General features: G+C 39.5%; 1 protein-coding gene across 2 annotated transcripts in view; it reads right to left on the minus strand.

The window, feature by feature from the left end:
* The window catches only part of UBE2J1 (ubiquitin conjugating enzyme E2 J1), an 873,843-nt gene that overhangs the window by 41,012 nt on the left and 819,270 nt on the right, over positions 1 to 13,561 (minus strand). For both annotated transcript variants that reach the window (XM_044067059.1, XM_044067069.1), the window contains one exon: positions 12,242 to 12,352. In XM_044067059.1, coding sequence (XP_043922994.1) covers positions 12,242 to 12,352 — 111 coding nt within the window. The remainder of the gene's footprint in view (positions 1 to 12,241; positions 12,353 to 13,561) is intronic.

The raw sequence follows: 13,561 nt of genomic DNA on the forward strand, positions 1-13,561 counted from the left end.
TTCTGATATCTATTAGGCACCCTAAAAAACAAGATTCATAGAAAAGTCTAATGAAATCATCCAGATAAGGACAGATATGAATGCCTTAAGAGTCTGCAGAAGGTTATGATGGCTGCAGAAAATCATCCTGGTAAGGATAGATATGAATGCCTTGCAGTCTGCTGAAGGTTATGATGGCTGCCAAGCACTTTGTAAATACCCTCAGTGCTAAAGAAATTTCAAAGAGCCAAGAACTAAACCAATAGTGCAAGGCCAATACAGAGAATCATAAATGTTTTCTGTACCTTTTGTGGGTAGGGGTGTGTGAATAAGCATCATTTAAGACCAGATAAAACAAAACAGCATTTGGTTAAGGAAGACCCACAAAAAGTCTGAAGGGTAAGCATTTTTAAGTGAAGAACCCTCAGAAATGTCTTAAGTCTGGAGACATCTGGAATAGGTCACAGCAAACGGATAGTTTTCCTGGGGACTAGAAAAACTCGAATATAATACATTTCCCCACAGGCACTTTTTCTATGACTCCTGACTGAGAAAGACTTGAAGCAATGCTGGAATGAGGTGTTTCTGGTCTTCTGGATCTGAGGAATGCCAGAGTGGGTTGGGTCTGGAATCTCACTGAAGTTTGTAATGTCTGCTTATGATGTTTAAAGTCCAAGAGTCAGAAGTGATAGTTTCCCATAATGGAAGGGATGAGAGTCTGCCAGCAATTCTGAGAAGGCTGGGGTTGGGTTAGGTGAGGGGGAAGGAAAGCAATATCCAGGTTGGAACTCTACTGTTGTTAGGGCTCTGAAACCCAGACTGTCTAGTGTTAAGAATCTGCTTGTCCTTTGTTTCCAAATTAACATTTACCTGACTATTTTGCTATTGCTGCCATTTGGTTTTAGTCTACTTTCTGAAGAAGAACTGGTTTTGAAGGGTAGTTTATGTCATATCTAAAAAATGGAGAAAAAGAAAGAGTTGTTTTACTCCTTGCATTACACCTTACTGTTTTTTTCCATCATTTAGAAGACTTTAGCTGTGGGACTCCCAAGCAAGAAATTTCTATACATCTTGGTTAAAAGCTGAAGCTTTAGCGAAGTATGCCTGCGGATAACAGAACCAGCAGCAGCTCTAAACAATGTATCTATGGCACCATATCCACATTTTATAGAGTGCTTAGGTACTTCTAATACAGAGCGGAACATGTCTAGAGCATTAGAACTCACAAGTTGACTAGGATCTCAGTCATATTCTGACTCGTATTGTTCAACATAGCTAAATAAATTGAATCATGTTAGTTTAACAATTAATTGCCCTAAAAGGCAGTGTTCAGCAAGTATACACTTTTTTTAACCATATCTGTTTAGGGCCCTGCTTTTTTTTATCATAAAGAAAGGATTTTGGAGCAGGCTGGGGCCTCGAGGGAAAGTTACAGATGTAAGGAATACTGCAACAGTAGCCTAATGAAGAACATCTGATGCTATACGTCCCAGTCACTTCTTAGTTTCCAAACAATAAAATGCTTAAAGGTAAATTTTTAAATTAAATTGTTAACCATTAACTGCTGCACTTGGCTACATTTGAAACATAACGAAAGCTTACTTTTACACTGTTGTTTTGCTTGCTCTAGTTTCTGGCTACTTTACAGATTTCCGTCTGCACTGAACAAAATAGTTTCCATCTATACTGTACTTTTGCAGTAGCTCTTTACATTCTAAATGTACTAGAGATAAGTCAGTTTACTGATGTTCATTTGAGTCACCTTAAAACATGACACGCTTCACTGATTATTTTCTACATTAAGAAGCATAACATGAAAATACTACAAAATATACAATAAAAATTTTTTTTGCAAAAGGCAAGTCCTCCACCCCACCTCCCACTCTGATCGGAGGCTTGGTCCCCACATCTCCTTACTTAGATAATATAATCCCAATGTTGTACAACGTTGGCAAAAAGTGAAAGTATCCACTGCAATGCACCACAGTTTACACTTTAGACACACGGACCTTAAAATCAACATGAGAGTGACCTCAAAAGATCGCAAATAACAAAACAGGTCATGCAAATAAGACTCATACAAGCTAGAGTATTCTTTTTTATCTGGAATATTTTTCAGGTACCTTAATATTTATGAACATCAAGGTAAGCTCTGTGTTTATAAAGTATAGCCAAACAATCCACTTATGCAGTACTGACAAGTTCACAAAAAAGATCAATGGATCTGCTCCTGTATATTACCAGGATAAATACCATTGTAATCTTCTGCTTGCTATTTCATAAAAACAGCTCCTCTTCCCTCAGAATCCTATGCCCCACAACCAGTCTTCACCAATATCTGAATAGATTTACTAGCATCTCCAGTCACTACAGTAGTTTTTACAACGCTGCTCGCCTCTCTACCTCTACATTAGGGAAAGGAAATTTGTACATGCTTAGCTGCCTATGCTCAATTATATATACACCCACCCCCAACCCTTGGGAATCAATATCTATTAAATTTTATTAGGATGCATGGCCAGGCTTAAAAAGGTCCCTTGGGTTGATAGCCTAGTATTCTACTATGATGCTGTGATAATTGTCTCTGAACCTGCTTAATACTCTACCTCTTGACTACAATGCTGACATTTTCTTCGCCAAGTCCCTCCTCTTGCTTCCATTTCTTTGAATTTCTAATCACTACTTACAAGATCTAATATCTATTTGATAAAAACACCTTGTCAAATGTTCGCATAAGTATATTTTATACTGTAGTAGTTTCCTGTATTTCATATGAATGTTATCTAATTAGCAAATGCATGTGTAATTGCTAATGTATATGACAATGTATATTCATGTATATTACTGAATGCCTGTTTAAAATTTTTTTTTTTAATATGTTTGTAATATGTTAGAACTTTTCTCCCCAGATCTCTGAAGAAAACTTTTTTTGATGAAACCCAATCAGACAAACGCAGTGAGTGGAAGCAAAATAAAAGTAAAACATATATAAGAATACAACAAAAAAGGGAAGAAAAAGAACAGCTGTTTAACATTTTAAGAACTTGTTGTACAAAAATATATAGCTCTTCTGCGATATGGACCTGTGCTCTGTTTCTTGTTTCATTCCTTTCGACTATTAAACATGTTTTTTCTTAGGAAGAATATTCTTAAAACAGGACTCTTTTCCATTCCTCTTTAACTTACTTGCAATATGAACTCCAATTTCCACAAAACCAGTGGGAGAAACAAATGGTAAAGTTCATATACATAGTTTTATTACTTTGCAGTCCAAAACCAAACTAGCACTGTAAAGGCAAACATACATACACGTGTATGTGCGTATGTATATGTGCATGCATACATACATACATATACATATGTGTGTGTGTGTGTGTGTGTGTATATATATATATATATATATATATATATATATATATATATATCTACACATACAATGTCCCACGGTAGTGGTGCTGCGGTAGCGTTGTCACCTCACAGCAAGATGTTGTCCTGTTCGATTCTCAGCTACAGCATCTTCTGTGTGGAGGCATGCGTGAATCGTTGAAGATTGTGCATCAGGGCTGGTAACTCGGCAGGTAAAAATCCACTACCAAAACATTAGCGGACCGGAGTTCTGCTGTGGCGACCCCTAACTGGGATAAGCCAGAAGAAGATATATATATATATATATATATATATATATACACACACACACACACACACACACACACACACACACAGTGGATATAAAAAGTGTACACACCCCTGTTAAAATGTCAGGCTTTTGTGATGTAAAAAAATGAGACCACAGTAAATCATTTCAAAACATTCCCACCTTTAATGTGACCTATAACCTGTACAATTCAGTTGAAAAACAAACAAATCTGTTAGGGGAAAAACTATAAAAAATAAAAAACGTACAATAAGCTGGTTGCATAAGTGTGCACACCCTTAAACTAATACTTGGTTGAAGCAACTTTTGATTTAATTACAGAATTCAGTCTTCTTGAGTAGGAGTCTATCAGCATGGCACATCTTGGCGTGGCAATATATGCCCGCTCTTCCTTGCACAAGTGCTCCAAATCTGTCAGATTGCGAGGGCATCTCTTGTGCACAGCCATCACCGGGACATATCAGTAGTATAATTGCATTTACCAACGATACGCATGAATCAGTCGACCTGCCATGAATTATCCTGTTGTATACTTGTCAAGAACTGCCCTATTGTAGTTTGGCCTTGACACAAAGACATCTGTATCACTGGCAACCATGTTTTCTAGTCACAGCAGTGAAGAAGTCAGCTGGTGTGATCATGGCCATTTCCAAACAAAGTTCTCCTAAATGGGAAGGAAGACAATCTTACCATAATGATAGATGTCCTCTTCTTCACTGTTGCAGTATTCTTAACATGAGAGATTTCCTGCCTAGGATGGCCTGGCATCCGGCCAGTATACCAATGCCATTTCCTAGCTATGGTATGCCGTACGTCGCACATATGCTCTTTGCGTACATAGGGCACAAAAGTGAAGTCTAGACATACCATTCTCAGAAATGCATGCCCCAGTAGGAATGGCAGTCCAAGGAAAATAGGTTAACAGTACATACAAGAGAGAGAAAGAACCAGGAGGTAGGATGGCAGGATTGAATACTGCAAAAGTGAAGAGAAGGCCATCTATCATTGTGGTAAGATTTTACACAACTATACTATGTCCTTCCACATCACTGTTGCAGTATTCTTAACATGTGGGAGAATGCTAAAGCTCAGGAAGAAACTTGGGAGGAGGAAGGACCAGTAGAGCTCTCTAGAAAGCCTTGAAGGATGGCTCCAGCAGAACCAGCTCTACTGTGGAAATTCTATCCAACTTGTAGTGTTTGGTAAAAGTATGCATGGACGAGCTGCCTCAAGAATGGAGTTATGTCCAACCCCTTGGAAAAGAGCACCAGAAGAAGCCACAACACTAGTAGAGTGAGCCTTAACAGAGAAAGGAAGAGTTTTACCATGATAAACATAACAAAAAGAAATTGCTTTAGAAATCTAGGAAGAAATAGTCTGCTTAGAAACAGCCAATCCCAAAGACCTGGGATGAAAAGAAACAAAGCTGATCAGATTTCCTGATAGCATTAGTCTTATCCAAATAAAATCTGAGTTGTTTATGCATGTCCAAGGTGTGTAGTACCTTCTTGCTAGGAGATTTTGGAGAAGGGAAAAAAGTTGATAAATGAATAGATTAAGTGACAACTCATTCACCACCTCGGGCATAAAAGAATGATTAGTATCAAGGACACCTTATGAAAATAAAAAAAAGGAAGGACAAGCCATAAGGGCTTGAAGCTCAGACACCCATCTGGCTGAAATAAGGGCTAACAACAAATCAGTCTTCCCAGAGCAATGTTGCAAGGAAACTGAAACTGCAGGCTCAAAAGGAGCCAGAGTAATTTTTTCCAAAACAAAACGTAGATCCCAGGGAGGAAGGAAGAATAGGCTTCCTGGGAGATCTAATGTGGAGGACACCTTTTAGAAATTGTTTGCCTCAAACCTAAAAACTAAAGGAGGTGATAAATGAGGATAAGCAGAGATTGCTGATAAGTATGACTTGACAAAGGAATAAGCCAACACAGCATTGAGCAATTCACACAAAGAACCACAGGAACATCCACAGAAAGTGGATCCAGGTTACATGAAAGACACCACACAGTAAACCTCTTCCATTTGGACATGTAGGATTTCCTAATATTGCATTTCCTGGCCTTCTACAGAACCCTAGGTACGTCCTTAGAAAAAAATGTGTCTATAAGGAATCAAAGTCCTCTCACCCACAGAGTCAGTTTAAGACAGGACAGGTGGGGATGGATTAGAGATCTTTTGTCTTGTGTGAGTAGGTCCACTGTGTGAGCTAACGTCTGATGATTGCCCCTGGCTAAATGCAGAAGAGGGAACCAATGGTGTCTTGGCCCAAATTAGCAAGATTTTGGGTTTGTCCTGTTAAATTTTGAACAGAACTTTCAGAATGAGAGGAGGGGGGGGATGCATATAGAAATATTTCCTTCCAAGAGAAACAGTGGACATCCACCTCCAAACCAGAGAACTTGGAACTCTAGCACAGAATTGTGGAAATTGTCTGTTCAAAGGAGCAAAAAGATCTATTTGTGGAGTACCCCACTTGTGGACAATGTCCAGAAACACATCCCTGTAAAGCATCCATTCATGGGATTGAGTCAAGGACCTGCTCAGAGTGTCTACCACATTATTTTGACCCAAGGAAATATAAACCGCTTGAAGAGTTGCATGATTCTGAACTGCAAAACTCCCATACCATGACAGCAAGCCTGCAGAGAAGGTAAGATTTTGTTCCCCCCTGTTGGTTTACATACCAGAGGACTGTGGTGTTGTCTGTTAACAGTTTGAGAGGACCAGGACACAAGAGAGGATAGACAGCCTGAACAGCCAGCAGGAGCACTCATCTCTGATGTTGATGTGCTCCTGATGTTGATGTGCTCCTTTTGTTGTAGAGGAGTCCAGACTCCCTGTACTCTCATTGTACCCAAGGCTGCTACCCACCCTACCTCTGAGGCATCTGTGAACAATCCTTGACATGGAAGAGGTGGATGAAAGGGAAGGCCTGGGTCAGAGACAACTGCTGAATCCAACACTGAAGCTTCCCCTTTAGATAGGGAAGAATGGGAACTGCAAATTCTAGGGGATGCACATTTTATTGCCACAATGATTTCAGGAACCACTGAAATTTTCTCATGTGAAGTTTGGGTAAAGGTAACATAGGGATGGTGGATGCCATAAATCCTCAGACACACTCTGACTGTGACAGACATCAGAGGAAAAAGATTTTTAAAGAAGGCAATGAGTCAAATCCTTTGGCGGAGGCAGGGATGCCAACATAGCTACTGTCTGAATCCTGCATCCTAGGAAAACATGGTCTTGAGAAGGATAGTGAACCCCAGACTTTGCAAAACAGAAGTTGTGAAGTGGAGGTTTTGCAGTAAGATGTCTGAAGAGGATGCTTGAAACAGGAAAACTTGGATGCCTTGAAGCTTGCAAAAGCAATCACAAGAGTTAGGCATTTGGTGAACACCCTTGGGCAGTAGAAAGGCCAAAGGGCAAAGCTGAGAATTGAAAATGCCAGGAAGCAACAGAGAAATGTAAAACTTTCCTGAAATGGGGATGAATAGGAATGTGAAGGTAGGCATTCTTGATATCCAGACAGGCCATGAAAGCCTGAGAAAGAAGTAAAGGGAACAAAGTCAGTAGAGAGAGCATGCAAAAGGATGGAATCTTCAGAAAAATATTTAGATGAGAAAGATCCAGAATGGGTCTCCAAGGACCCTCCTTTCTGGGAATGAAAACATACTTGAACAAACCCCTCTTCCCCTTTGAGCCTGTGGAACCTGTTGAATAGTTCCCTGATTTAACAATTCTTGAAGTACCTCTGGGAAAAAAATGTAACTGCTCCTGAGGTGGTTGAGGTATGCCCATGAAAGGAGGTAGGTATTTCCAAACCATGAAATATCCTTTCTGAACGACTGAAAGAACCCATGAGTCTTGGGTAATGCTTGACCAAACTAGGTGAGAGAAAGAAAGAGACAGAGCGAGACAAGAATGAGGCTGAAAGAAAAGTGATAGATACTACCGGGTTTGTCTGCAAAGGGCTGCTTTTGCTCAGAAGAAGCCTGAGCAGTCTTTGGTGCAGGAGGCCTCCTTCCCCCTTTCTTACCTTTAGAGTATGGGTGTCTCCAAATGAAGGCTTGTTTGGATGGATAATTCATTTATTTACTGATTTATTTATTGACATTTGGTAACCGGGAAAATCCATTGGATCAGGGGGTCCATTTTCATTAAGTGTTTTTATTTTTGTCATACAGTTAAATAATCATAATTATAGTGTTATTCTACTAAGCTGCTAGTAAGTCTAGAACTAAGCAAAAATAGGAACAGTAAAAACTGATGGGTGACTAATTAAGGAATATAATTAGGTAGTTTCTAGTGATAGTAATGTAGTCATGGTGGTTTAGGCCAGCTGTTGCAGGAACCCGTCTGATCAAGGTAATGGGACTTTAGTGCAATTTTGAAAGCTCTAATGGAGTCTATCTGAGTAATAGCAGTGAGTAGAGCATTCCAAAGTTTGGCAATGGAGAAAGAATCAAGGTTTTGTCCTGCACATTTGTTGGGTTTTAATACGCGCAGGAGCTGTTTACTAAAAGACCTGAGATGTCATGTTGGGATATACGTTTGTAGCATGGTCTGAATACAGGGGAAATAATTAGGGTTATACAGTAGTTTGTGGGTGACTCAGTTAGTTGGGAGTATTGTAAATAGTGGGGGAATTTTGAGTCAGTTTAAACATTTTAAGGCTTGGCAGTGATGTGTCCAGGTTGGCATATCAGTGGCAAATTTTGCTATTTTGTAGTAGCAGGGCTGTAATTTGTTCCTAAGAGTTGTGTGTAGGTTAGTGAAAATGGGACTACCATAAAGGAGAGTAGGGAGGAGTAGAGTGTTAGAAAATTTTGTCCTGGTGGGCATATCAATAAAGAGTTTGTGTAGCTTACCAAGTTTAAAATGGGTCTTCTTGACTATATTGTGAATATGATTTTCAAAAGAGAGTTTGTCATCAATTGTGATACTGAAAAGTTTTGATGATTTTACTAGCTCAATTTCAGTATTGTTTTGTGAGAAAATCTTAAAGTTTTGAGTTTGAGGTTTTGATGAAAATAATAAATTTAGATTTTTTTGGATTGAGTAGAAGTTGAGCATCAGTTAGCCAGGATTCAATAGATGTAAAGGCTTTTTGTATTAGCAGTTGAAGAGCTGACAAGTTGTTAGCAGAGGTGATTATTGTTGAATTGTCAGCGTATTGGTTAAGAGTACTAAGATGGGATGCTTTATGTAGGTTATTAATGAATATGTTAAACAGTACTGAGCCAAGAATGGACCCCTGGGGAACTCAGGTTTGGTTTATGAGATATTCAGATTGCTTGTTTTGCCATTTAACATATTGTTTCCCGTCAGAAAGGTAGTTGGAAAACCAAGCCAGTGCGCGTTGGGAGCAATTTAGGGATTTGAGTTGAAACAGTAGTTTAGGGTGTGAAACCGTATCAAAAGGCTTAGACAGGTCCAGTAAAATAACTGAAGTAAGTAGACAGTATCTAAGGCTTTGTTAATAATATTGGTAAATGACAATAAGGCCGTGGTTGTGCTTTGGGCTGGGCAAAAGTCCTGCTGGGTGGGGGAAAGTAGGTTATTGTTGGAGAGATACTTTAACAACAGAGTATGAATATACTTCTCTAGAATTTTAGATAAAGGTGAGAGTATAGAGCTGGGCCAGTAATTAGAGAGATCATTGGTGTTGCCACCTTTATGTAAAGGTGTCATAATGGAGTTTTTCCAGAGTTGAGGAATGTATGATTTGGAGATGGATCGATTGATGAGAATGCTGACAGAGTATGCAATAGCATCTGCTAGCTTAAGGTATTCTGCTGGAAGTCCATCAGCAGAGGGGGAACATGGTTTTAGTTTAGTTAGCAGTTTATCCACCAGAGAGGTGGGCACGGGTTGTATTGTAAATGTTGGTGTGGGAGGACTACAGTCTGGGTAGTTATCTATAGGGGGAGGAGTGTGATTGATATAAGAAAGGAGAGATGTGAGTTGCTTTTTAAACTATTAGAGATAAAGTTTGAGTAGAGAAATCATTGTGTTAAAGCTTGGGCAATTTCTTGTGGGTCTTTTTCAGAAGATGGTATGGGATTTTGCGGAATACCAAGATTGAGGAGTGAGGAAATAGATTTCCAGAATTTTGGGGTGTTGTTGTTTTGGGAGCCTAATTGAGTGGAGAAGTAATTTTTCTTGTCGGTAATGACTAGTTTGTTGACACTGTTACGAAGTTGTTTGTATTTTATTGTATTTTGCGGGGTTCTATTTTTATGCCATTCATTCCAGGCTCTGTCCCTGGTAATGAAACTCTGTTTAGTACGTTTTGTTAGTCATGGGGCATGGTTATGCTTAATTCTTTTAGCTCGCATGGGGGCAAGGCTGTTGGGTGTAATAAAGACATTGTCGAAGTAATTTACAGCATTATCCAGAGGAAGAATTTTTAGTTTGGTGCCAATTTTGGGCTTTTAAAGCATCTATAAGAGCCCTTTGACTGAAATGGGCAAGATTTCTAGAAGTTCTGTACAAATGGGATTTTGTTGTTTGCATGTTCTGTGGGTGAAGGCGGGTAGACAGTCACTTGAGATATTATGGAAGGTTCCTGTATGGGCACATTTGTGAGGGTGTGTGACAAGTATCCAGTCTAGGGTTGATTTAGTTTGTTTACTATAGGTGCGGGGACAGTTATAAGTAGGGTATACCTATATAAGTTTATACTATCTGATGGGTAGTTAGAGATGAGAGATTGCCAATTTATGTTAGTATCACTCAGAATGATGACATCATTTGAAATTTAGGCACAAGTGAAACCAAAAGATGTTTCAAGTCCTGTAACTCCTTGCTTTTCTCCTGTAAAGACTTGAATAATTCAGCAGCAATAGTACCAAACAAGCCACTGTTGTCTAAAGGAGCATCCATCAATTTAACTTTTATGTGATGCAGCAATAGATGTAGCCTTAGCCAGGAATACCTTCTCAATACAAATCCTGAGGCAGCCTCTCTACATGAAGCTTCTGCTGCATCATAGCTGGACTTAATAGAATGACGAGCCATTTCCGATGATCCCCCTAACAAAGACAATATTGTAGTTTTCTCCTTAGAATCTGGAAGGTCAGAAACCGCTTGAGTACCTGGGACAGGAGGGCCAAAACATATTTGGTCATTTGAGTTTGGCAATTAGTAGAATGAAAGGCAAAGGTGGAAGAAGTGTAAAACTTTTTTGCCAGTCTTTCCATTGTCCTGCTTTCCTTTTCAGAGGGAAGAAGTTTAGTGGTAGGCAGTAATTTAGAAGGCTTATCGGAAGCCACTGAGATCACCAAAGGGTCAGCAGATGGGCACTTGTAAAAAAATTTTCACTTATCAGGCACTTTGTAAAAATGGTCAGGCTTATTAGGGGCAGGAGGCTGAGAATCAGGAGGCTGAGATGCTGAGGAGAAAGCATCCAGTAAAGCAAGTAAAACTGGAAGGACAGCAGATGGTAAAAGACTTCATTTGAAGGAGCTCATAATATCTTTTTTGCACATCCGAAACTTAGGAACAGTCCCACTTGAAGTACTCCCTCATCTTAGCAATGGTATCTCCAAAAGTAATCTCCTCAAGAGGGGATTCTGGACCAGTAGATTCCTCTTCAGGAGAAGCATACTCCAGAGGTGATGGAATTTGTGTGGAATAGGTCAAAGATTCGTCATCAGAGGAAACCTCTTCATAATCGGAATCCTGCTCCCTTGTCCTCTTGTAAAGGGAAGACATCCAAGGAGGAGCAGGAACTCAGACCTCTGAAGGAGGCTTCAAAGCCATAAGGGCATTAAATAAGCCCTGGGTAAAATCGTGAGCATCTTTATGTGGAATTTGTCTCCCACACTGACACTTGCCTTTTTTAGATGACATGAAAAAATCCACAGCAAAAAACAGTAAATAAGGAAAAAGAAACCCCCAACGGGGCACATTTCTGCATGGTTTGATACACCAGCAAACAAGTTGGGTGAGCAGACCAATGATCAAAAATGGCGTTCGGACTAGCAGCAGAGAAGTTCTAAGGATGGTACATCCGGATGTCACTTTTATGCCCTATGTACACAAGAAGTGCATGTGCAACACATTGCATTCCGTAGGTAGTAAAAGACTTTGGTATACTGGCCAGACATTGGGGTGCTCTAGGTGGGGAATCCCTCATGTTAAGAACATTGCAACAGTAGAATAGAAGGACACCACAGGCTCTTCCACAGTGAAGTCATCCCATAGTGAAAAACATGGGTGGGAGTAATAGCCAGTTCTAGCAGCAAAACAGGATTGCAGCTCTCTGTTTTCACACACAAGGACATGTATAATGATGACAACACTGCAGCATCTCTAGAAAATAGAGGCCTCCAGAAGTCTGGGAATTATATCTTAAGAGTTGCACCAAACATCAACGGACTAACCTGTAAAAAACTGCTATAATACACCAGGCCTTCAATTCCTATAATCAGCCTGGGGAGAAAACCTGTAGCAAGATGTAGGTTGGTTCTAAGGAACTGGTCAAAGAGGAGCAGGAACAAATACCCCTGGAGTTTCTAGACAAATTGCTGCAGAAAAAGAGACGATTAAACATTAATTAAAAATGTATTAAAAATAAAATCATACCACTGTTGTAGGCACTTCTTGTGTTGGAGTGTTTACACCTTGAAAAACATTACTCGAGGCCAGAGTCTGAGCAGATGCAACTTCAGGCTTGGCAGTGGAATTAACTTCCGCCTAAGAAATACAAAGGTTAAAATGTCTCAAAATAATTCATACGATCAGGCAAGTCTTTTCATGGAAATTTTTTGTCACTCATTCAATGCATAAAAAGATTATATCAAAAGTTATTTTCATTTTCATCAGGTAAAAATAGCATGCACTACTGTGCTTTGTTTTAATCCAAATGACAGCCAATTTTGACAACATAATTCAAATACAAAAAAAAGACAATTTCTCATTAGCAAATAATGTGAGGCAAAGAAATTTTAAAAGTACAGTAATGTAATGACACACCAAACACTGCTACAGGATTCAAGTATTTATACATATATGTATATCTGCCAAAAAATGGATGTTAATCCCTGCCCAAACTCTTCAGCAGTTACATGCCTCCCCCCAGCTGTACAACACTGCAAACTTAAACCATGGCTGTCAGGCAGCACCCTTGGCTATAGACAGTAAGCCACACTTTTGGTTCCCTGGAGGCATGCAACAAACTGCGCCAACATATGTTCCTGTATCAGGTTAAAAAGTCATAAATAGAAGGAAGAGAGAAAACTAAGCATGTACATAAAACAAAGGACTTCAGCTATATGTAAGCAAGCATTATAAAACACAATATTCCATTAGTTTTCATATCAAAGCAATTTCAAACCACAACTATATACACGTTATGCTATATTTTCTGTAGTCAAAAAAACATCCAAGAAAAGGTGTAATATTTACAGGATCCGATATGCACTAAGAAAGAAAACTATCCTGCATAAATGATCCTAGCATTCATACAGCAACTGTTATGGTCGGTTATCGCACAACCATATTGGCCAAGAATCACTGCTGTAGCATTAAAGGATCTGCCTAAAATCAGCAAAACCACAAAATGTAAAAACATCAAACTCCCACTGTGTTTTCTAGAAGACATAATCTTGGAGTTTGCAAATAAAAAAACAATACCGGGTGTAGCCCCACTGCACCCCCCCATACCCCCTTTCCCCACTAATTATATACACAAATTCTGAAATTGCACAATACCGGTAAAGGGCAAACCCCCCCCCCCGACCCTGGTATTACAGTGATCTCACCCCCTGTCGACCAAAGTGGGCAGGCGGGACAGCTGTCAATAGCAGTCACAACTGATCAACATAAGGAGGAAGCAGCATTCATACATCTATGTATAAAGATCACAAAGTAGTTCAACATATAAGCTCCATGAGATTTTTGTGT

Source organism: Protopterus annectens, chromosome 1.part0, assembly GCF_019279795.1.
Source record: "Protopterus annectens isolate FY-2018-M chromosome 1.part0, PAN1.0, whole genome shotgun sequence".
Taxonomy (NCBI): Eukaryota; Metazoa; Chordata; order Ceratodontiformes; family Protopteridae; genus Protopterus; species Protopterus annectens.